This window comes from Pectinophora gossypiella, chromosome 24 (genome assembly GCF_024362695.1).
Source record: "Pectinophora gossypiella chromosome 24, ilPecGoss1.1, whole genome shotgun sequence".
In the NCBI taxonomy this organism is placed as follows: domain Eukaryota; kingdom Metazoa; phylum Arthropoda; class Insecta; order Lepidoptera; family Gelechiidae; genus Pectinophora; species Pectinophora gossypiella.
This window is the reverse complement of record NC_065427.1, coordinates 1,467,265-1,492,421: the sequence shown is the minus strand read 5'-3', so window position 1 is coordinate 1,492,421 and position 25,157 is coordinate 1,467,265. Positions and strand designations below refer to the sequence as shown.

The 25,157-nt window shown below is 39.2% G+C and overlaps 1 protein-coding gene across 1 annotated transcript in view; it reads left to right on the top strand.

Moving 5' to 3' along the window:
* The window catches only part of LOC126377804 (microtubule-associated serine/threonine-protein kinase 3), a 114,296-nt gene extending 89,756 nt beyond the window's left edge, over positions 1-24,540 (top strand). The window contains 19 exon segments of the mRNA XM_050025656.1: positions 191-293; positions 1,054-1,211; positions 1,838-1,924; positions 2,738-2,877; positions 4,243-4,382; positions 5,230-5,350; positions 5,980-6,106; positions 6,972-7,073; positions 7,648-7,719; positions 8,513-8,638; positions 11,662-11,753; positions 13,167-13,313; positions 14,662-14,778; positions 15,708-15,910; positions 15,913-15,946; positions 16,300-16,472; positions 16,805-17,301; positions 17,714-17,860; positions 18,728-24,540. Coding sequence (XP_049881613.1) covers positions 191-293; positions 1,054-1,211; positions 1,838-1,924; positions 2,738-2,877; positions 4,243-4,382; positions 5,230-5,350; positions 5,980-6,106; positions 6,972-7,073; positions 7,648-7,719; positions 8,513-8,638; positions 11,662-11,753; positions 13,167-13,313; positions 14,662-14,778; positions 15,708-15,910; positions 15,913-15,946; positions 16,300-16,472; positions 16,805-17,301; positions 17,714-17,860; positions 18,728-18,874 — 2,733 coding nt within the window. The 3' untranslated portion in view covers positions 18,875-24,540.
* Positions 24,541-25,157: the final 617 nt, after the last annotated feature.

The window sequence follows — 25,157 nt, the reverse complement described above, 5'->3', positions numbered from 1 at the left end:
TCGCGAGCGAAAGCGCAGGTAAAAGCTAGTATAAAATAAAATATTTGCTGCCCCAACACGATTCACTGCCTGACACGTACTACAAAACAGTCAAATTCCAGGAAAAAATGGAATGAATCAATTCACTCACTCAGTGAATTGAATGATTCTTTAAATCAAGTGTTTATTAACAATATACATAATGTTTCAGGAACACGTTTACTTCTACGGGCTGGATTGGAACAACCTCTTGAGACGGAAAGCGGAGTTCATTCCTCAGCTGGAGAACGACGAGGACACCAGCTATTTCGATAGTAAGTGTAGTGTATTGATATTGCTGTCCTTGTCTCGGGCGCATACGTCATCTGAATACAGAGCAAGACAAACAGTCAGTCAATGCAGGACGGTCTGCCTGTACAGAGTGATGGTGTGTTGGCGAGCCAAATCATGGCAGTATACAAAAGGTGTACTCTACAGTAAGTATAGCTTCTCACCATCCACAAATGGGTAGTGGTCGTGACATTTAAACTCACCCGGAGTTACGAGCGGCATAAGGGCAACGCGCCTGCGCGCTTTTACAATGCTACAGCAACGGGTCTGCGCGCCGCTACGAGAACTCCGTGACGATCTCGGCGAAATAGCTGACCCCAGCAAGCGGAGCGAAAAAAAAAACAAACCACAGAACGCTCTCAGCTGTTTATCTTCTCGGGCATGTTGTAAAAACTGACTGAGGGAACCTAGTATAGCATGTTAAAAATAATAAATGAATAGCTATTTTTAAAAACCGGAACCGAACCGATAATTTCAATAGTATTTACATAAATTCACGCTGGAGTAAGCAGAGACTTTGGAATTCAATTTGCTTCGATCCTGACACACTTATCTTTCTTCCTCCACATTCAGCAATCGTTTCATACACGCCGGTTCAGGGTAGATCGTACTGAACCCTTTCTAAGGACATTTCCAATTTGGTCAATGTACGTCCTTCTAGGTCAATAGTTAGTACCGAATCGCACAGTACAGTGCCATCTCTCGTACCGCCGCCGAACTACTAACCAAACCTCTATCCCCCAGGTCGGTGCGACAGATACAACCACAGCGAAGTAGACACGGACGAGGCGGGCGAGAGCAACGAGCAAGGCGAGGAGGCGGGGGTATTTGCCGCCTTCTCGAGCACCTCCCCGCAGTGGAGGCGGCACTACCATCCCTCTGGAGTGTCGCATGATTCCAGGGTACGTAGATCTCCGCACGTTTGTTGTCACCGAAGTGTAGAATAAAGAAAAAAACTACGTACAGACCGTACCAATTCGTAACGGGCACCGACCTCGCGCCTTCTGGGTCTTACTGTAGTCTGAAAAGGAAAGAAGAAAGGAGAGCGCCTTAAGGGGGGGGGGGGGGAATGTCTGTCTCGCTCGTATTTCCGCGTTAGGCGGTACACGAGTTTTCAAACTTTTAGATGCGAGCTGATTCATCATCCCCCTAGCATTATCCCTTTTTTCTCAGGGTCCGCTTACCTAACCTGAAGATTTGTCGGGTCCGCGAAGGGAAAACCAGCCCAAGATACATTTCCAAGGCTTTTTCAGTAAAAATAAAGATAAAATTATATTTAAGAAAAAGAAAAAATCTTATAATGTTAATGTGTGTGTTGTGTTGTGTTATGTGTCATGTAACAGGGATACGGCAAGTGGCAGGGGGGCTCTGACTGTCGGTACACAATAACTGTCCGGGGGTGAAACTCACTCACGCTAGCTCACGACGCTGGTGGGGAGCGGCGAGTGTTACCGTTCTATGCGTAGTAATATTATTTTTTTCATGGCTCATTTTTGAGTTTTATTTTAATCTTTGCTCTCTTTCACAGAGTACAGACAGTTGGCCTGGTACACCAGACAGCGCGGGACCGCCCACCACACCTACTGCGCCACAACATCACCATCCTAAATGTCCGGTGAGTGCCAATGTAGTGCTTCTATTTGCTCAATGTTCTCTTAAAATAATAATGATAAGATTTTACACACATTTCGGTTCACACACAAGTTGTAGAGCATAAAATTGAGTAGTTGGCTAGCCAATAATTAATAGATAAAGACAGACCTAAAATAAAAAAAAATAAAAATCAAAAATCATTTATTTCACACATGATGGTCCATATTACATTAATTAAATACACAGTTAAAATAAATAAATAAAATTAAATTAAAATCAAAATTAAAACCAAAATTAAAATGCAATAAAATTAAAATTACTAGTAGTTTTTGTTTGTCAGTAAATGCATCATCATACAACAATGGCGCATGTACTGACAGGTGACAAAAAACGTTTTCTTTTTAATAATTGATATCAAATTAGATTCAGACCATGAATCATACCTCAGTTTTCGTTACGATGTCACTAACATCCTGTATTATGTTTCACTTATTACTTATTCACTTATTTCCGCAGATCTTCTTATCGTGTGTGTTGTGAGGTGGAATACCTACCCAATAATTAAAAAAAAAGTTTATTTAGGTAAAATCTACGACACACATATACATTTACAACATTAAAATATACACACATTAAATCAATATTTAGTTGGAAAACATAAAGGTATATGAAAAAAAAAAGGGTTCAGTGAAAATTTACCCAGAGGGCAACACTGATTTTCAAACCACGCCCGCACTATAAATTTCAACCACAACAATCCTGGTGTCAGGGTTATTACTGAGCCGCCAAAGGCTCCTGACATGGCTCATGTAACGACTGTGCTGTATTCCCGCAGATGATCGGCGGCGGCAACGCGTCGACAGCGGAGTCGTCCCAGACGGACTCGGACGACGTGTCCCCCGCCGCGCGCCGCCGCGCCGCCCTGCGCCACCAGCCGCACTCCGCCGCGCCCAGCATGGCGCTCGTGCCAAGACTGTACGTAGCCCTCACCTGGGACTCACTCTCCATTCTGACAGATACAAATCCTCTCCTGTGATTGGTTGAAATAGTTCGACGCGGAGGAAGTTGCGGATAATCTTACATGTATCCTATTACTAAATAGCTGTACGTTTGTCAACTGTCAATATAAAAATATGCATGGTTGAAGCGCTGCTAGAATATTTTTTTTTATACCAGTTTTTCTTTCTATGTTTTATTTTATTGTATTTATATGGCTTTTATATATTCCATTTTTAAAATAGCTTTTTTGATTCTTTGCTTGTATCCTTTTATTTTATCTACCGTTTTATTGTACACAGGAAAACACACAAGTACAAATATAGAGACTTGACAAACAAAAGGTACAGCATATTTCTAAACGAACTTTCTAGAAAGACCTTAAAGCTGTGCGTCCACTTGGCTGGGATCGGAGCGAACGGAGCGTTAGGATTTCTTACATTGTATTGATTCCGCAAATGGTTGAATTTTATCTAATAGCAATAGGGTAGTTGACAAGTATAAAAAATTTACGTTTTTCATAGTGACAAACAAACAGACTGACATTCGCTAAGGTGTTTTTTCGAGAAAAGCGCCCGAAGCGTGTCGTTAATACGTATACATTAAGTTATGTAGACAGTTTAAGTTCAGTCCCTCAAATTAAGATGTTATGGCCGTTCAAATAAAGTGCATTATCGGTTGTACAGTGTCGTTACACACAACATAACATACATAAAGAGCCCATATACGTCTCACTGCTGGGCACAGGCCTCCCCTCAATCAACCGGAGGGGGTATGGAGCATACCCCACCACGCTGCTTCACTGCGACTCTGGTTCACCCTGGCCAGCGTTCCCGTATCTAGAGGGGAGTATATAAATATATAGTCCTCCTTGTCGTAACCGAAAACGGCGACCTCAGTCTCTTCTCTCGTGCGCTCGAATGTGACTGGCAAAGCCAAACTTGTTCTGAAAACCCGGTCACATTGGAGGCAGAATAGCTGTCCATCCGAGTTGAAAGGGTTTGGGACGATCCTCGCGTGTTTGGCGTTTTTCGTCGAGCTCTTTCAGACGATTTTGCTCAAATTTGGCCACCCCTGTTTTGACACAGTGACGCCACTCAGGTCTGGAGGGGAGTAAATGGGTATTGTATTTTGTAAGGCTGAGGGGCGCCCCTTTGAGGCCTCGCACCACCTAAATATTTTGCTAAGGCCACCACTGAGTAGATTAATGAGAAGAAAAAACCAGTCTACTACCCTACTCGTAAATACCACCGCTGCGTCCGCTTCGATTCTTCCCAAATGGACTCTAAGCTTCTGAGAGTAATATTAATTATAAGTATTTACGAGTTACGTTTTTGATTGTAGGTCCGACATGACCAGGAGGGAGGAGAGAAGTTTCGATAAGACCGACAAGCCGGAGAAGTCGAAGCCTATAGCGCTAGTGGCTCCCAAGTCGATGAGGAGGTCCGCCAGTACTTCTGGACTATCATTGGTTATACATCCAGGTAGGTGGGCTTAGATATCTGAAATGCAGTGTTTTCATACATAACATAACAAACTCACATGTCGAGAGGAACATCTATCGCGAGATGTACTACCCACACCTCACTGAGTCTTCTGTTAGACCAACGTGAGTTGAGCCGTATCGCCATCTACAATGGTCATGCCAACTGGGTTAGTGAAAACTACGCTTAAGATAAATGAATAATCAGGAAACCCAGAGAGTTACAGCGTGTCGTATCATTATGAAAACTTTGACATTAAGCTCGGATGCTCGCCAATGTTTTAGCATCTAGTTCTAGTTAGGCGAGTAACCCTCTGTTTTTTTGTAGTATATTAGTTATACTCTATGGCAGTCGCTTCTATAAGAAACCAGACCTGTCTCAAGGTTGGGTAAGCGGACCCCGCGAACACGCGATAGCGCTAGAGAGATAGATTAGTTAATCTATGGTAATTCAAATTCAAAAATTACTTAGTTACAATTTGAATCAGCATTTTTTACACAACGAACGTCTTATCTGCCATGGCTTTCTGCCATTCAGCTTTGCCAGTACAAAGCCCGGCTTGTAGTCAAGGGATTCAAACAACGGAAAGGTGTTGATTATGATCAAACATTCAGCCCAGTTGCCCGAATGGCTACTATAAGAGCCTTGCTCAGCGTCAGCGCCAAAGAACAGTTTGACGTTTCGACAGCATTCTTAAATGGCAAGATTATCCACCTAAAACTGTATAGCTAAGAAAATACGCTGCAAGAAAAGCCTCGGCACAGGGCTCGGCCCGTCAAGTTCTTAAAAAGTAGATTATAGGTAGTTAGATGTACGTATGTATTGCTTATAGTATCGTTTATCTCAGCGGATGACGTGAGCGGCGGCGCGGCGTCGCCCTGCGCCGGCAACACGTCGTCCACCAACTCGTCGCGCGACTCGTCGCCGTGTCGCGACCCGCCCTCGCCCTTCGCGCTCGCTAATCACTCGTGAGTATCGCCACACCCCGGACACTTCATACAAACAACTTCGTTTTTACTCAGACCAGCGGCGTAGCGTGGACGTCGGCCGCCCGGGGCGGAAGACAATTTTGCCGCCCTTTTATTTAGATATTTCAATTTAATGTATAATGTACATAACATACATTCATTCGCGTTTTTTAAAATATGCATAATTAAATGTATATTTTTCAATCTTTCTGAGGGATTTTCTTAATAATTTTTTCCGTAAGAACCTTGTGCAGATTATTAGTAAACTACAAAAAAAAAACAGCCAAATCGGTCAAGCCGTTTTTATGTTATGTCGTGACAACGGAAAACGGGTTTCATATCAGCGATATGACTATTTGATTCGCCCGGGTTATTCATTCATTCATTTTAATACACACAGTCGAGTATCAATCCGTCCTTTTTGTTTCCGGCGGATAAGAAAATGACAGATATAATTTAAAATATAATTAGGTGTCTGCAGGTATCAATGCCAACGTAGGTGTAATTATACCTACATTTTTAATGATATCAAAATGTTTTTATCCTTCAAGTTTTTTGAAAAGCATTTTTGTGATGACGTCATCATGCGTGTAGTTGCAGATGTACTTAGTTCATTTTGTCGTTTTCAGGTTGATCCAGTCATCGAAGCCCCCGATCGTGGTGCGCCGCGGGCCGCGCGGCTTCGGCTTCACGATACACACTGTCCGTGTCTACTACGGCGACACTGACTACTACACCATGCATCACTTGGTCTCGGTAAGTATTTAAATACGAAAAATAAAAGTTTAGAAACTAAACCTAAAAGTATGACATTTTCGTCCTCAGTTTATGTCCTCTAGAGGGCGCCACATTGAGTTTATCGTGACGTCACAAAGCCTATAACCACCGGAAAATCAAGACGATTCTACATACATACATACATACACAGACAATGAGTCGCCTAGGACGCACTTAAGGAAGCGCAGGGTCGCCTAAGACCTACGTCACCCTCTCGACCTCCTTGGCTTGGCTCCTTCGGAGTTGGGATCTCCGTTAGGCGCGAGTAGGGTTCAACCTGAAATATGCGGTAGATTCCTGCAACCGACTTGGCTCCACACGTAATGGCTTGCCTTTCCTGTGGAACTAGCCAAGACGCTTCTAGTGACACCTCATTTGTTATATTGTGACTGGTGGTTTAGAAGTTAGATGGCAACAACGTATGTGTGTATGCACTGTCAAACACATAACCTTCCTCTTTCTACACACATACACGAAACATTTTAAAACATACACAAGAAACATTACCGTGCCGAACTGATTGTCGAGCCGTGATTGCTAAATTACTCAATTGTATAAAAATATTCTAAGTATACTTTTTTTTTTTAAAGAACGTCTAGGGCCCTGTCCCGAGGTTTTTCGTCCAGCTTCTTTTCCCCGGCTAAACAGGTTGTGAGAAGCTGCAGTAGTTTTAGGTGGATGAGACGTTCGTTATGTAAAAATTGACGATTCAAAGTGTAACTATGTTACCTACTGAATAAAGATATTTTTGAATTTGAATTTGATATACAACTTTTTTAACGGGGCGGTTGGAAACTATTACTTTTTTTTGATAAGTAGTATGTATTGTGATGTTGTCCCGCAGGCGGTGAGCGAGCAGGGCGCGGCGTGGGCGGCGGGGCTGCGCGCCGGGGACCTCATCACGCAGCTCAACGGCGAGTCCGTGCAGGGGCTGCTGCACACACAGGTACTATATTTGATCTATTTATTTATTCCACCATCAAAGATGAGTGAAGAGAAGCACGAAAAGTGTGTCAGGATCGAATCGCAAATGAAATTCCATAGTCTCTGCTTAACCCAGTGGTAAATAGGCGTTTGTTTATGTATGTGACAGTGAAGCAGCGTGGTGGAGTATGCTGCATACCTATGGCTGATGGAGGGGACGCCTGTACTCAATAGGCAATTTATGTTATGTATTTATTCAGTCTTCTATCTGGTGTCAGGATTAATATTATTGCTGAAGAGAAGTAATGAGTAAAAGATACATAGCATCATAAGCTCACGACTATATACCAATGGGGGTAGTCAGAGGTATTGATCGCAAGATGAAAGAAGTAAGGACATCTCACCGAACTTTTTGTTAGACCAACGTGATAGGTGGAGCCAACTGTGTTGGTGAAAACTGCATTTAAGATAAATTAATAACTCATTGGTGCAAGTCCGGTACCGGAGTTCGAACTGGCGAACCCTCTGGTTTACTGTGGTCCTGTGAGCACAGTGACTATATATGAGACTGCTATTAAAAACATTTTTGGTTTTAGGTCCTACGGTTGTTACTGGCTGCCCCGCACGCAACGTTACGAGCCACTCCGCTAGACCAGACTACTATTCAGGTATGGTTGTTTTTTGAAAGAAAGAAAGAAAGAAAGAAAATATTTATTTCCATATTGGACGCCACATTTACAAACTTACATTACAGAAATAAAAAAAAAATAGAAAAAAAAAACAAAGACAAAAAGACAAATAATACAGACATTAAATACACAATGGAGGCGCCCAAAATAAAAAAAGGATCTCCCTCAGCATAATGCCGTGACACGTGCTTAGCACGGGCCGCGGCGCTGGTATTATGGGAGACCTATCGAACGTGAGCCACGGACACACCAAACTCAATTACGTACCTACTTATATATAATAAAGAAAACATACTATGATACTTACATAGATTATAATGCATTACTTATACTTGATATTATAGATATATATTCCTATCAAAAATATATATGCAAAATGAATAAATAAAACTTACTTATAATAACAAAACTACTAATGAATTTTGCTAAAAAATAGTGTCCTTCGTTTGACATTTCTCATTTAGTAGTAGCATTGAATCTCTAACGACCTCCGTGGTCCAGTGGTTGAGCGTTGGGCTCACGATCCGGAGCTCCCGGGTTCGAATACCGGTGGGGACATACATAGAGTATTAAATTAAAACGAAAAAGATTTATGATACGGGTGGAAGTGGTAGGGTTGGAAGAGGAAGGCCTAGGCGTACATACCGTGATCAGATCGCGGATGTTTCGTAAAAGGGCCAGGTCAAGAGTTTTGAACCGGCTAGCATGCGTGGAGTCTTTGATGATGCGTCAGGATCGTAGTAACTATAATTCCGTGGTGTCCGCCCTGCAGGCGGGCGGGCGGCGCCGTATCGGTGGCGGGCGGCGTGCGTCGGCGCCGCCGCGGCCGCGCCCGCGCCGCCGCTGCTCGCTGTTCCGGAGGATATCCACCAAGAGAGCCTCGCAGGAGATGCACCAGGTATTTTTAAGAGTAACAATAGTTTTCCGACTTTTATTATGGTAAGACACGATCGAATCGGCACGGATCGCACCACGAACCCAGTTCGTCGATACCTGACAAGTTCGGTCGTGTCGGACATTACAGGCTGACCACCTGATTGTCCGAAAGTAAGATGATCCGTGTTTCGAAAGGCGCGTTAAACCGTTGGTCCCGGTTGATGTAAGTGCTTTTGGCGGCTTACTAATAACCCAGACACCAACGTTGATAGCGGCCTACGTGGTCCAGTGGTTGAGCGTTGGACTTGCGATCCGGAGGTCCCGGGTTCGATTCCGGTGGGGACATAACACAAAAATCACTTTGTGATCCCTAGTTTGGTTAGGACGTTACAGGCTCATCACCTGAATGTCCGATAGTAAGATGATCCGTGCTTCGGAAGGCACGTTAAGCCGTTGGTCCCGGTTACCACTTACTGATGTATGTAAATAGTCGTTACATGAGCCATGTCAAGGCCTTTGGCGGCTCAATAATAACCCTGACGACACCAAGGTTGATGAAGTTGGTAATCCACCTCACAACCCACTCGGAGAAGGAGGGCTTCTCGTGTCACCAAATTTAATTGTACGCCTACCGGCAGAAACATCTACCCACTGTGCCTTTGTGTCACAATAAATTATTTGAATTTGAATTTTGATTTTGAATTTTGAATTTGAATTTGAATTTGAATTTGAATTTGAATTTTGAATTTGAATTTTGAATTTGAATTTTGAATTTGAATTTTGAATTTGAATTTGAATTTGAATTTTGAATTTGAATTTTGAATTTGAATTTTGAATTGAATTTGAATTTTGAATTTTGAATTTTGAATTTTGAATTTTGAATTTTGAATTTTGAATTTTGAATTTTGAATTTTGAATTTTGAATTTTGAATTTTGAATTTTGAATTTGAATTTTGAATTTTGAATTTTGAATTTTGAATTTTGAATTTTGAATTTTGAATTTTGAATTTTGAATTTTGAATTTTGAATTTTGAATTTGAATTTGAATTTTGAATTTTGAATTTGAATTTTGAATTTTGAATTTTGAATTTGAATTTTGAATTTTGAATTTTGAATTTGAATTTTGAATTTGAATTTTGAATTTTGAATTTGAATTTTGAATTTGAATTTTGAATTTGAATTTGAATTTTGAATTTGAATTTGAATTTTGAATTTGAATTTTGAATTGGAATTTTGAATTTGAATTTTGAATTTGAATTTTGAATTTGAATTTGAATTTGAATTTGAATTTGAATTTTGAATTTGAATTTTGAATTTGAATTTTGAATTTGAATTTTGAATTTGATTTTGAATTTGAATTTTGAATTGAATTTGAATTTGAATTTTGAATTTGAATTTTGAATTTGAATTTTGAATTTGAATTTTGAATTTGAATTTTGATTTTGAATTTATTTTGAATTTGAATTTTGAATTTGAATTTTGAATTTGAATTTTGAATTTGAATTTTGAATTTGAATTTTGAATTTGAATTTTGAATTTGATTTTGAATTTGAATTTTGAATTTGAATTTTGAATTTGAATTTTGAATTTTGAATTTTGAATTTTGAATTTGAATTTGAATTTGAATTTGAATTTTGAATTTGAATTTTGAATTTGAATTTGAATTTGAATTTGAATTTTGAATTTGAATTTTGAATTTGAATTTTGAATTTGAATTTTGAATTTGAATTTTGAATTTGAATTTTGAATTTGAATTTTGAATTTGAATTTTGAATTTGAATTTTGAATTTGAATTTGAATTTGAATTTTGAATTTGAATTTTGAATTTGAATTTTGAATTTGAATTTGAATTTTGAATTTGAATTTTGAATTTGAATTTTGAATTTGAATTTTGAATTTGAATTTGAATTTGAATTTTGAATTTGAATTATCCTCGTAACGCCGAAGCATAATTACGATTCCGAAGTAATAAACGACGGTGGTACCTTGAAAAGGACCAAATTTTTGTAGTCGTAAGGCCGAGCACTTCAAGTACAAATTTTAAAGTGTTAGAGTTATCCGATCGGGTTCAAATTAAGTGGAGACCTATGTAAGGATGAATAGAAGACATTTTTGAAAAAATTACGTTTTTTTTTTAGTTCTTCCAGAAGGACTCCCGGTTTAAGTCACTACTTTTAGTAAAATTTGAAAAATATTATTATTATAAAGGGTTATGTATTTTTTCATTAACATACATACCTATTTGTACGTCATAAATATGTGTATATACTTACATATTTAAATATAAAATAAGTAACGAGTTTTAGTTTTTATGATGTAGTTTGTGATTAGTCCATTTGGAAGTACATTAGGTTTATATTATTAGGAAAAAAAAAATTCATGGTGTCAGTTTAGATCATCATTAGAAGGAAAAAGGAAATAAAATGAAGACGGTAGTTTTTTTTAATCATAAGATCACGTAAGCAAGTCAGTCTATATCGGTATGATTTAATCACATATAACAATTTAAAAAACTTTTTGAAAATATCCGGACATGACACCTAAAGTCCCTTGCAAAGGACTAAAAAAGTTTGCTTTCATATTGCTAACGATATCGATACGAAATTGATAAAATAACTATGTCATGTTGTTGATTATTATCTTACCTGCGATTTCTGAAAATAATGTGTATGAAAAACTACGAATTTAGATTATTAACTTGATTTTTTTTTACCTCGTCGCCGTGTGCGCGCCATCTTTACCAATAAAATGACAAATTACGACAAGTGATACATATTTCTTTTTATTAAAGCCACCTATTCACGAAATTGAATGAACTAGTTCATAGACAAAATACTTTTTTTCTCAATCGGCGCAAAGGTTTGAATTAAATTGACAGGCAAAGTTTTGGTACTTTTAAAAGTACCTTCGTTGATTATTAGAACAAACTATTTCAAAACCTTCGGCCTTTATGACTACAATTATTTGGTCCTTCTCAGAGGACCCCAGGGCTTACGAGGTTATATAACTTTTGTAACTGGTTCTGACTGATATTTTCGTATTCAGATGGTGTCAGGCGGCAGCGGCGATTGCCCCTCGTCACCGTCCGCGTCCCCCGCCGCAGACAGTCCCCTGCACACCACCACACACTACCAACGGTTAGTATACACATGTTTGCCCCTAGGGAAGTTTCCATTAAAGCGGAGAGGAGAAAACACGACTGCAGATACGCAGGAATCGTCCGATCACCGCGAGGGGGACAGTTGCAGTGTCTCAATCAATCAATCAATAACACTTTATTGCACAACGACATATACAAAGGACATAAACATACGAATAAAAACATAAGCACAATAGGCCAATAGTGCAAGGAGTAGTGTTGTTTGTGTAGTGTTAGTATTGGGCAATAGTGTCTCTTCACATGGTTTTCATTGAATAATAATTTAGTCAAGTACTTTGCCTCCCTGTATTGGGCTGGTTTTCGCTTCGCGGGTTGGAAGGTCAGACAGGCAGTCGCTTCTGTAAAAACCGGATCTGACAAATCTTCAGGTTAAGTAAGCTGACCCTGAAACGGGATAATGCTAGGATGATGAGATGAGATGAATTATTTATGCATACTAGACATACTGAGTTATGTTGAATAAATGATTCTGGTTCTGAACTAAGTATTCACACTTCACCGAACTTTCTGTCATACCAACGTGATAGATGGAAAATCTTTCTAGAAAGTGCATACCAATTTAACTTTGTGTTTATACCATTTAGAAAATAAAATGAACACTACTGCATACAAAGTTAATCTTTAAAACAAGGGATAATGCTAGGGAGATGATGATGATGACTTTGCCTCCTTGTCCCTTATTCCAGTCTGTTGAAAAATAAAAGGGGCGACACAAATGTGAACATATATTTTCAACCACGTGAATACTTTCAACATTTTCTTGCATTTATGTAAGTGAGGGACAGTCCTAGTTTAGGTTAAAATAGGCTATTTTCCAACTAGTCCAATCAGATCCTTTTAATAAACGTCAAAACACAAAATTACTATGGAGTTTGTATGAAAAAGCACACTGTGACGACAGAAAAACGTGATAAAATGCATTCACACGACTAATGTCCAAAACGAAAAATGTCCATGAGTTGAATAATTGTTCTACTATAGTTCAGAAACATTCAATCAGAAAAATGTCCAACTATACAAAAACGCCCGAGTGTAGAAAGGTCCAATCAGAAAACGTCCTACTATAGAAAAGTCCAAATATAGTCGCGTCCAGATCTATTGGACGCGACTATACGCGACTATACGGATTTTATTTAGTAATCAGAATTTCATAATTTATCTTGAACCGAGTACAGTCATAAGCTATATAATGTACCCACATTAGGACTCTGTCGCACTAGCATATTTGACATTTAGTGAGACTTACAGTTCAATTTGTCAAAATAGTTAATGTGACATGGTACCAAAGTATATACATATTAATGTTCGTGACCGTACACGACCCAATTGTGTCCGCCCGAATAGGCAGCATTTTCTATTTTAATACGACCATTTAATCTTGTGTACCCAGTCCTTCGTCACTGCACGGTCTAAAGCACAAGCTGGTAGCTGGCGGCAGCGGCGAGGTGCGGCGCGCGTCGCTACAACACATGCCGCTGTCGCCGCTGGCGAGGACGCCGTCGCCGTCGCCGCAGCCGCAGCCGGCCTCGCCGACCAGGTAATTCAAAATTCAAAAATATTTATTTTTCAAAATTGGCTTACAAAGTTAGCGCTTTTTGAACGTCAATAAAATTAAATTACATATTATGTAACTAGCTGTAAAACTACTACCACATCGGAATCTGTAACTCTGAGGGAAAGACGTGGCCAGAAAACCTCCCGGCACAAATAATGTTAGATACAACAAAATCGATCGAACTGCCGTTGTACCCCAGTTGGTAGAACGCATGCCTCTTTGAGGTCGCAGGTTCCAGCACAGGCTTAAACCAATGTTTTTGTTTACGAGTTCATGTTTGGATCATAAATGATTATCACGTGCTCAGCGGTGAAGGAAAACATTGTGAGGAAACCCACATTCCCGAGAAATGCATTTTCGGAGGTATGTGACATAACTTATTGGGCTGGTTTTCCCTTTGCGGGTTGGAAGGTCAGACAGGCAGTTGCGTCTGTAAAAAACCGGACCTGTCAAATCTTCAGGTTAGGTAAGTGGACCCTGTGAAAAACGGGGTAATGCTCGAGATGATGATGATAACAGAATCGATCGGCCTAATCTAGACTGATACTATCATTATGCAAAACGTCACAAAACAAAACCAAATAAAGACTTTGCTTAAAGGTCGTGTAACCAGGCCATGCAATTAAAAAATAAAAATAGTCCTGTGGTAAATAGTAGCTGTGGTCCTGTGGTGTGTGACCATGTACGAGTACAAGACACATATACACATACATCATCCACATACATCACACATCCACACACACATCTCCTACTATAAGATATTTTGCAATTGCAATATACATTCATATATTATATATTCATATAATGTATTAGGTTCTAAACCACTGAATTCGACTTTATGAGCTGGAATTTATGTCTGGATCATAGATAAATGGATATCATGTATTTTCCAGGCTCTGTGCCCGGTTAGTGGTAACAGGCTCGCCCTGGGACTTAAAAGTAGCTGGGTACTTACGTTTCTCGTAACGTATGATCGGTTTTATAAATAGTTCGAGAATTAAGATTCATACATGATCGTTCATCAAATGTGACTAATAAATGGGATGACATTGGTATTCATCATCTTGTCTATGTATCACGTTGTCTATGGGATATCATATGGACTCGAGACTTATTCCTATGTATCAGATGTTATCACGGTGATCATTGATCATTCATCTATAAATATTTGTATATCTATCATGTGTATGTATGCAAGTGTGTTCCAAATAGAATTTTATTTTTTTTGTAATTGGATCAACCAATGAGATTCCTAACAAAAATAATCCCTGTAATTTGGAACACACTTATCACCCATCACGTGACTAATCCCATCATCACGCCATCGCAGTCGTTGCGAGGCGCGCAGCCCGTCCCCGCTGGCGGCCCGCGAGTGCGGCGGCCGGCGCGCATGGGCGCGGCGGGACCCCGCCTCGCCGCTGCTGCGGCGGGCGCTGTCGCCCGACAGGTCAGTTCATCGTGCGAAGCGTGTGAAGTGCTCACTTTGTACAGTCATGACCAATATAATGTAACCACTTTAGGACTCTGTCGCACTAACATATTTGACACTCAGTGAGACTTACAGTTCAATTTGTCAAAAAAGTTAATGTGACATGGTACCAAAGTGTATACATATTAATGCTCGTGACCGTACATGGTGTTAGTGACACCGTTCTAATGAAAAATTCATCCGATGGAAAATTCATTCATCATGTGCTGAATCATCCCCTCAGTATTCGCTACGATGTCACTAACACCGTACTGGTTCTTTCAGGCCTTTCAGGCCGCATTTTTGACGCGTTTTCGTTCAAATTTATTTAACGGTCATGAGCAATGTCATGTATCCACTTTAGAACTTTGTCGCATCAACATATTTGACATTTAATGAGACTTACAGTTCATGTAGTCAATAAAGCCAATGTAACTTGGGTAACAAAGTGTATACGTACATTATATATGAGCGTACATGTACGAACACGCAGAGATAATACTAAAACTTCTAAAACTTATGACCAAAATGCGACTGGCTTTATCTAAGGCATTTGATGGCGTCGTATCGAACGCTTTTTTGAAATCATAACGTATTTTGCATGTTTTTCAGTTTCTCACATTCACACGTACATTTTCTTTGTGTTTCGTTCATGCATCTTGTTATTCTTTTTTAAACATGATTTTCTATCTGGAGGTCTAAAAAGGTCACACTGCAGTAATATTGCAATTTGACATCTGCGCATGCAAAAGTCTACATTGTCAATAAATGGCAAATAGCAATATTGTTTTTTTAGATGAATTGCTTCAATGTGGCCACTTCAACTTCCCTCTGCATACTAACATTAGCTCTAAAAAGTGAGAGTTTTGCACAAGGTCTTATAAAATCTGACATTACATCCATTACAGACTCCACCCGCGTTCAGCCGAGTCCAAGTGCTCCATCTCCCCGCTGTGCTGCGGCGGCGCGGTGTCCAGCACCATGTCGGTGCCGGTGGCGGGGTGCGCGCGGCGCGGCGTGGTGTGGCGTGCGCCGGCGCCCGCGCCGCCCACGCCGCCGCCGCAGGACAAGCCCGACGAGCCGCCGCTGCCGCGCAGTGCTGAGGAGAAGGACTCCCCACACATCACGCTAGGGCGCTGCCTAACAGGTACGTTCATGACATAACATTTTCTTTTCTCGTGAGCATTGTTAGACCGACGACCGACCTCATCAACCCTGGTGTCTGGGTTACTATTGAGCCGCCAAAGGCTTGTGTTTATGTGTTTGAGCGCTATGTGTGAACGTCTGTTCCCTCCTAACTTCTAAGATCCTTCTCAGAATTTAACAAATGAGGTGTCGCTAGGAGCGTCTTGATTGTCCGGTGGTTATAGGCTATGAGATGTCACACTAAATTCAATATGGCGTCCTGTAGAGCACATGAACTGAGAAGATTTTTTTAAAACCTTGTTCATTTTTAGTCTTCGCTTTATGCCCTTAAATACTAACACCACGTCCCCACAGGACGCCAGCCAAACAAACGACGCCGAGCATCTTCACGTCGTCTCCTAAGACGAGTCTGGACAGCAAGTTCGATGCGTCCACGTCTTTCGCCTCTCTGTCGCTGTCGGACGAGTCCTTCGCCGCGGACACGTCTGCTGACGCATCTAACTTGGACACGTCGCGAGATATTGTTGGTAAGTACAATGAAAAAATCTTTATTTCACTAAAAAAACATAAACATGTATAGACGAATAAAATAGGCACTAAAGGCGGCGGTATCTATCCCTGTATTATCCAATCTCAATAGTTCAATAATAATTATTGGCCGCCTTACCATAAATAAAAAAGTAGTTTAAAAAATAAACCGACTCCAAAAGCTTTCTAATAACAAAGTAAGAAATAATATTTTGTTAAATACAACGTTGCTATGAAATTCTGCAGTTCAAACTGCAATCTATCGTTACCCAAAGTCGGATCAACGATTTAATTTCTCAAAACATTTTCTCATAATATTGTTTGTATTCAGACGACAGCCGTTCAAGCACAGAAACATCGACAACGACGCACACAACAGCAGAAGACAAATCCAAAAAGTCAAACACAACACAAGAAACACCACCGAACATTGACACGCAGCCCAAAACAAGAAAGAAATCAGACTCTAGCCTCAAAGATGAGGACACGAAAGGAAAAGACAAGAAAACAAGGGAAAAAGATAAACCAGAACTCAAGAAACAAGACTCCGTCAAGAAGATAGAAAAGGTAGAGAGAGTAGAAGAGAAACCAGCAACAGTCCAAGAACTACCAAAGCAAGAAGAAAAGAAATCAGAAAAAGTAATGGAAAGGACCGGTTCCGTCAAGAGAATTGAAACGAAACAAGAAAAGGCCGAAGCGAAGAAGCAAGAGAAGCTAGAGAAGCAGGAGAAAGCAGAAATCAAGAAGCAAGAGAAGATTGAAGCGAAAAAGACAGAAGTTAAGAAGTATGAAGGTTTGAAGAAACAGGAGTCATTGGATGCAATCAAGGTAAATATTCAAAATCTTGCAAAAGGTAAGGGTATGACTAACGAAAGGATAAATTTGAATGTTCCATGCTGGTTAAAATCTCTGCCATTTTGTAGGTGTCTACGTAAGATATTTTTATAAGGTGACATGTCAGACGATTTCTGGCTTTGTCCAAAGGAGTTTGCAGTATGAATACCTGGTATTCTCTTTGAACCTTGACCTTGAAGACAAAGACTACAAAATAAGAAATGGCTTAGGCCTTCTGGTAATTACATGAAGAAGAATTTCATATGACCAGGCTGTATGGCTATGTTCCTTTGCCTGATACTTCTCGGGGAAAATTTAACCAAAAAAAGAAATCTCTTTGGACCTTTGGAAAGCGTGTTGTTTATTATGTATGTCAGTGTGATTAATAGTATAATTTCCTTCCCAGTGTCCAGAGGTAGAGGCGAGCGGCGAAGCTCGCAGTAAGAACAGTATGGTGAGCAAGCTGCTCGGCGTGATGGGCCGCAAGGGGACACGGGACCGCGACGACGAGGACCACCGCAACAAGAAGACAGACAAGCACGCTAAGAAGAAGGTGAGGTCTTTATACTGAGTGTCTCCGTAATTTGGAAAGCACTGTCTGTTCATATGTTAATAGTCAATACAAATACAGGTTTAAACGCGCCCTCTATTGTCGAGTAGATAGCTGAAATCACCATACGCTAAGAACACACTTTGTGATCCCTAGTTTGGTTAGGACATTACAGGCTGATTGTACTAAAAGTAAGATGGTCCGTGCTTCGGCACGTTAAGCCGTTGGTCCCGGTTACTATTTACTGAGTAAGTAAATAGTCGTTACGTCGTTGGCGGCTCAGTAATAACCCACCAGGGTTGATGAGGTTGGTAATTCACCTCACAACCCACACGGTAGAAGAATACAGCATGGACAGATAGTGCTCTATTATGTTGGATGGATACCGAAATAACGGATCGTATGCCTTAAGATGGGTCCCGAAAGAATCTGTTGGAAGACCACAGATGAGATGGAAAGACGACATTAAATAGTTGGTAACACAGAGTTCTTATTATAGAGGGGAATATGCACAAAATGAGCATGTTATATGAGGCAACGATCGTATTGTTGCTTCTGTGGGGTCGCCGCCACCATAACTAGCGCTTGTGTTACTACGCAGTGAACGGCGAGTATATCGATGTAGCTGTCCAGCCAGAAATAGTGGTGCGGCCGCTCCACACGCCGCTTAACAGGCGACATGCGGACTCGTGGAATTTAGTGTTCCCTTGTTTCTTTTATTGTCATTTTAATGGCGTAATGTATGATCCGTATCCCGTCTATTCGAGGAGGAAAGGCCAATATTACATGTAGAACGTATGTAGGTTCATTATGTTTGTATGGGATTGTCAAATGTGAACTGTGGCGTAACAATTTTTCTTTTCTTAACAGAGCAGCAACCCTAACCCACCTAATCAACAACCGCCTAAGCAGGCAGAACCGCAGTCTACAGACAAACAGAGCGACAGAGATACAGACGATAAACGTGCGAGAAAGGGACGTGGGAGAGCCTCCAGCTCTTCTTCAGGCGAGAAGTAAGTGACTCCTCTGCGGTAGAGTGAGACGGAACTATGTTTAACGTGGTGTAGAAAGAGATAGAACTGTTTTTCCCTGTAGCTTCTTAGTGAAAAGATCAGGGATGTGTGAAAGAGACGGCGGCGCTGGTACGCAATTGTGAACATTAGAGTTAGAAAGAGAGAATCGATAAAAACCGTATAAGGCACAAAGGTTTATAAACCAATGGAACGCTGTTATACTTTGAAATAATTGGTATTACTTAATAATTAGCTTTTTAGTGTTTACTGTTGGACCTCTTAAACTTGTGTGGTGTGTACACGCGACTTTGAACTCTGCAAGAAGTGACATGTCTTATAAAACTATATTTCTACTGCTTATACTATCTTTGTCTATCTTATAATACTAAAATCAAATATTTGAGAGAAATTATAACTTTCTCTCTAGCCATGGTCACTTCAATCAAGTTTTTTGTCGCGTGAAAAATAATTGAAACTTTTGGAATTGTGGGCGTGTTCAATTTAGACGTAAAGGAGGGACAAGTATAGGAGTTATAGTGAGATGAAATGAATAAGATATATTTTGATCGATTCGTCTTTAAAATCTGTGTTCTCTTGGATTTAGGTAGTTTAAGGTTGAACTTACGGAGGTCATTGACCCGCCAGTTTTCAAATCGGTGTTCGGTGTTGTGTATTAAAAAATAAATTAAAAATGTAACAAAAAAATCGCTGTAAGCTTCCCTAGACTGTGTATAGCTTTAGTCTTGTTATAAGGTAAAAAATAATAATTTCTTTTCGGTAAATTCGTTCAAAAAAGATATTGTTTTCCAGTATTACAATGTTGAGGCGTAAAAAACTTTATTTAGTATTTTTTAAATAATTAATTACGTAATTAAACATGGAATTGTTGCTGACACGCTTGTTTCTTTTATTAAAAAAAAAGGATGTAATTATTTCTGTAATCGAAAAAAAAAGTTTTTATTAATCTCAACTGTAGTTTAGTTTCGATTTAGATGATTTGTAATTTAGAGAATGTATTGTGATATATTTTTAATGCTTCGTAGGTTTTATAGTACTCTATCTAGTAGATGTTGTACTAGACGCCAGGTGGAATAACTAATTTTGAGTCGAATAAACATCATACTTCTTTGCTGGACCGGAAGCATAGAATAAAGAATAATACTACATATAGAAGGGACAATCTCCGCCCCGCACCAATTCTTACACCCCTTCTGGGTCTTCATCATCACTAATTTAAGAACCACGCTCTTGTCGGTGTAGCATTCTCTATGCTATTTTTTAGTTTCCCTTTACCTTCCGTCCCGCAGTACTCAGTCTGACGCGAGTGGGATGGCGCCCAGAGCAGTCTATTTCAAAGCCATACTAGGACTCCTGTCATCCGCCTCTGAATAGTACTGACAGTTACTGCTGCCCTCTGTCAGGTTCCAGGTTACAGTTCTTATGACTCGCCTCTTCCGTCCTGCATTGCCGCACTGATGGCTCCTCTCCGCCTCTGTAACCGTTGAGGTCTTCATCCATATCCCTAGGCAAGGGTTCTACGTTGTGCCCCATAAGTCTGGGTCTTACTTCAGTCTAAATGCTCTTAGTAGGAGTAAGCGGGAGCGAGCGTGGACTGTCTATCTCGTTTGCACTTACGTAGTAAGGTGACTCATGCAAAAAATGAGATTTTTGTATGGACTGTCCGGGATGTGATTCCGGTTCAGTACATGATACTATGAAAGGTAAAATAAAAGTATTCTCACTTCACTTAAAAGCGGACCTGGCCTCATCATAGTGTTGCCATTGGAATCCCCAACATTGTAACGACTTTTATTATTGAAAATTAAATAACATACTATCTAACCTAACTATTTATCATCCCTTATCACGTATACAGGGTGTAAGTGACATCGTAACGAAAATTTTGAGGGATGATTCAGACCGTGATTCTGAGTTGATATCAAGTGGAATTTTCTATCGCAAAGGTATAGAATTTAACATAATTAAACAACAGAAATAACATGGATTTTGCGACGGAAAATTCCACTTGATATTACTCAGAATCATGGTCTTAATCCATCCCCCTCAGTATTCGTTACGATGTCACGGACATCCTGTATAATATTATTAAAACTGTAAGTAAGAGTTTTAATAAGAGGTCAAAATTGCTCCGTAAAAAATAAATTAAAAACATTAGTCGGGGGTAATTTATTTTACCTATTGGCAACATTATAGTACGATGATACGCTTACGGTAGTCGTCAAACTGTCACTAACGGGAATACACTACTGAACACGGTTCAGTAGAGTTGCATAAAGAATTATTTTCCTCATTATTTCTCCAATAACCGTTATCCAGTTGGCGTAAAGTACATCATCCCCTTCACCGCTTTTTAACGCGTTACTTTTTACTGTTTGCTGTTTTTTTCTCATAAATTAATTCCAATTGTACTTTTACGTTTTCCTGATGTTTTTTGTGATTTGTTTTTTTTTATTATTATTATAGATATGTACTTGCGAGTCGAACGATTGTAGCGACATAGTTGAACACGAATTTAATAAAATAAAATATGATAATTTTTAAACGATGAGTTAACATGAACATAATATAGATATATTTAACGGTCATTTATAGGTACTGGACATCCCATTTATTTTCATTAGTGCCATACGAAGCCTCCAATTTATGTTTAGAATTCAACGCTTGTCTTTAGACACATTTTCTAAGCTTGGTAGTGTCGTCTCAGCACGGATAACATAACATAAGTTCGCGACTGTATCCCAATTGGGTTTACGACATCCATCACAAGAGGAACTAAGCACCCACACCTCACCGAGCTTTCTGTGAGCCGTGTCGCTGTCTATAACGAAAACGGCGGTATTCATTAAGGCGTTACCATTCTACCCGTTCCATTAGGTCCGATTGAGTCATGTCAGGGGCCTTTGGCGGCAGGGTTGATGAGGTTGGTAATCCACTTCACGACCGACACGATAGAAGAAGATTGGGTCCGATGCACCGGTTGAAGGTATAAAATGTGGGACGAAATCGTGGCCCAGACCACGCGATGTGTTATTACAATGTCAGATCCCGACGAATCGGTCCCGATGGATTGGGTAGTGAGGCCTTTACTTGGCTTTACGGGATAATGACAGGGCTCTTACTCAGTAATTTAAAACACATGCCTGAGGGTGACCAAGTATCAAAAATCTTGGCTCAGGGCGTTTCCTAAGATATCACGTAGTTGAGAAACATTGAGAGCTAGATTATTTATCATTTGGGAAATTTCAAGAGTGATATGACAATTGTTTAAAAGACTTTTAAGTTTAGATTTACTTTCCTTTGGCGACATGAACTATATGATTATACATACCTCTTTTATTTGCTTTTGCACTTTTATTATTCTTTTGATATTCAAGGACATTGACCACGGCCTTTCATTCATAATAATTTGATATTTGATATCGGAGCATCGGATGTAAGCGTATTGTTCTTGATAGTGTTAATATATATTTTGCTAGTTTTCACCTTAAGGCCTTGCGTGGACGATGGTGCGGTATTTTTGACCGCGAAGCATTGAACGCGTGCTCAGCGTGAACTCTTTGACCGCCGTGTGCGTTGGTAGTATACGATTCTCTTTGTTGTATCGTCCGCGGCGAAATAAGCTAGTTGAAACTCCTAATCAAAGGAGATACTTTTTACGAAACGTCAAAACAAAAGCTCTTGGAGTTTGTATGGAAATACTATTCTGTGACGTCATCAATAAAATCTGTCAAACGTACTCATTGTTACTTAATTCATGAATACAATTCGAAAATAAGTTAGTCTCTTTTGATCATCTTAGACTGGCTTCTATTTCTAGATTAGTATTTTAAAATTTTTCTTCGAGTCAAATACCTTATTATCCGGCCGGCCCCGCAGCGTCGTCTACTCATGCTCCAAGTGATGTTTTTTTTTTCTAAAATTGGAGGCTTATTCAGTTTAAGTCACGTCTTCCTTACTTCTGTGTTACCTGTTGCTTAGTAAACGTTGGGTTTTCTGTTTCTTTAGGTAATAAATACTATAAAAACTTTTCGATGAAATATGTAATCGAAATCTTACGTACTTGTATGATGCGATCTCAATAACGATAAAAATGTTTTAACATTAAACGAATAAAATGTACTACGTTTTTAATTTGTGGTGGGTTTATATTATATAAGGCGATTTTAAGTAATTTCGAAATGAGCATTTGGGAATCAAACGAAAACGAAGATTTTAGTTCTTAAATTATATTAAAATACATGAAAATGCATGGCGTGTGAGTTGTCTACAAATCCGGCTATGATAACAGGGGATTAAAATGGCCACATCGAAGCAATTCATCTAAGACAGCAATATTGCTATTTGACATTTGTTTGCATTGCGCACTTTCTTAGATGAATTGCTTCGATGTGGCCATTTTAACCTGCCAGTTCATATTTCGAACATCTAAACATTCCAAAAAGGATAGCATCATTATTTTTGCATGCCTAATTTTGTTTCTCCCTCTAACACCGCAATATGAACGTACTTTCGTTGTAATTCATAAAGTAATTATGAAGACATTTTACCGTGTGTAAAATTGTATTGTATCAATAGGCCACTTGTCTATTCTTGCATGGATGCAAGAATGAATAAGTGATCTATTTTCATATTGTATTATTCTATATCTAATCAGTAACATATAGTTTCATTTGCTGAAATCAATGTATGACCATGACAACCTTTTCCAATAAGGTAATTTAATAGATACATGTTGCAAACATTTTTCAGTCTTGAAATTAATTAATTGGAAAATAAATTAAATTAACATGATTATAATTCAATTTCAGGATTAAAAAAAAAATATTTGAGATAATAACAAATATCTATAGTCATGAGCAATATCGTGTACTCACTTTAGAACCCTGTCGCACATTAATATTTGTTATTTAATAAGACTTACGGTTTAATTTGTCAAAGAAAGTTAATGTGACATGGTTTCAAAGTGTATACATATTATTATTAGTAATCGTGACCGTACTGTTTTCGTATTTTCCTTTGTGGTATGCCAAGATAATTAGGTTTGGTTGTGTAAATACTCATCGGTTTAATGTAAATTTTACGCATAAATTCTAGTTGTGTTTAATTGTTTACGTGCATGGAATTACAGGGTATAAATGTGGACACATTTACCTGGAAAAAGTTATAATTTTATTTAATTTTAACATGAATAATATGGAACAATCGACAGTTTGAATTACGTAGAATTGCACCGCGCTGTAAGTATCGGTAATTATTTCGAAGACCAAAAAGTTGCAATGAATTTTTGTAGTTTATTATTATCAGATCGTCGGCATGAGTTGTTTTTGGGACCAGCTTTTGAATTTCGTAACAATTCAATTTGTCGTTTCAAAAATATGTAAGGGTGTGTTTGAATTTGTACAGGCTAGCAGAAATTTGGCGTTTCTAAGATCTAGTAGCTTTATACTGTTAGGCCCATTAGGGCTTAGTACACAACAATCTGTGTCATCTAATTTACAGTGTCTGCTTTTATGTTTTAAATCAGAATTCGAGCGCACTCAAATGTTTGTTTTCATACGTAATTCATAAGGACCGATTTAGGCTAAGTTCTTGGTGACGGCACGGCAATGTGACTTTGCTGGCAACTTTATATATGCAACGAGGGACTTTCCAGGGTAAGTTCCGCAAAAAAAAATGTAGATGGCGCTATACAAATTTGCCTTTGTTTAACCTTCTAATGGATAACAGACATATGCATCTTTTATATTTGTTTTTGGGTATAAATTCAAATTCAAATTATTTATTTCGGACTGTATCCATATACAGGGTGTTAGTGACATCGTAACGAAAAAAAAAATGGAACGCCTATTTTATTGTACTAAAAACGATGGTGGGTGTTTTTCTTGTCGCAAATGTTTAATTAAGATTTTCAATTTTTACTGTGCCGCAATGTAAGTCGAACAACGCGCCACACAGACGCTAAACTTACGCGCGGCTACGTTACGCGTGTGAGATACGATGTTGATATCTAGGTAGGAGTTTTCATTCTCTTGTATTTAGATGCTTAGTGGTTCAACGTTTAAAAATGTTGTTTGTTGAAGTAGAACACCTACTGCCACGATTTTTCACGCACGGTACCTACCTACCAGTTATTAAAACGTTCCTAACTTATTAACAATAAAAACCCTACTCTTGCCTTACCTTAATTGTTATTCCTTCGGATGAAGTACCTAGGTAGGTACCCTAGAACATGTCACGTCACGTAGGTATGCAACATCGCGTTTCCT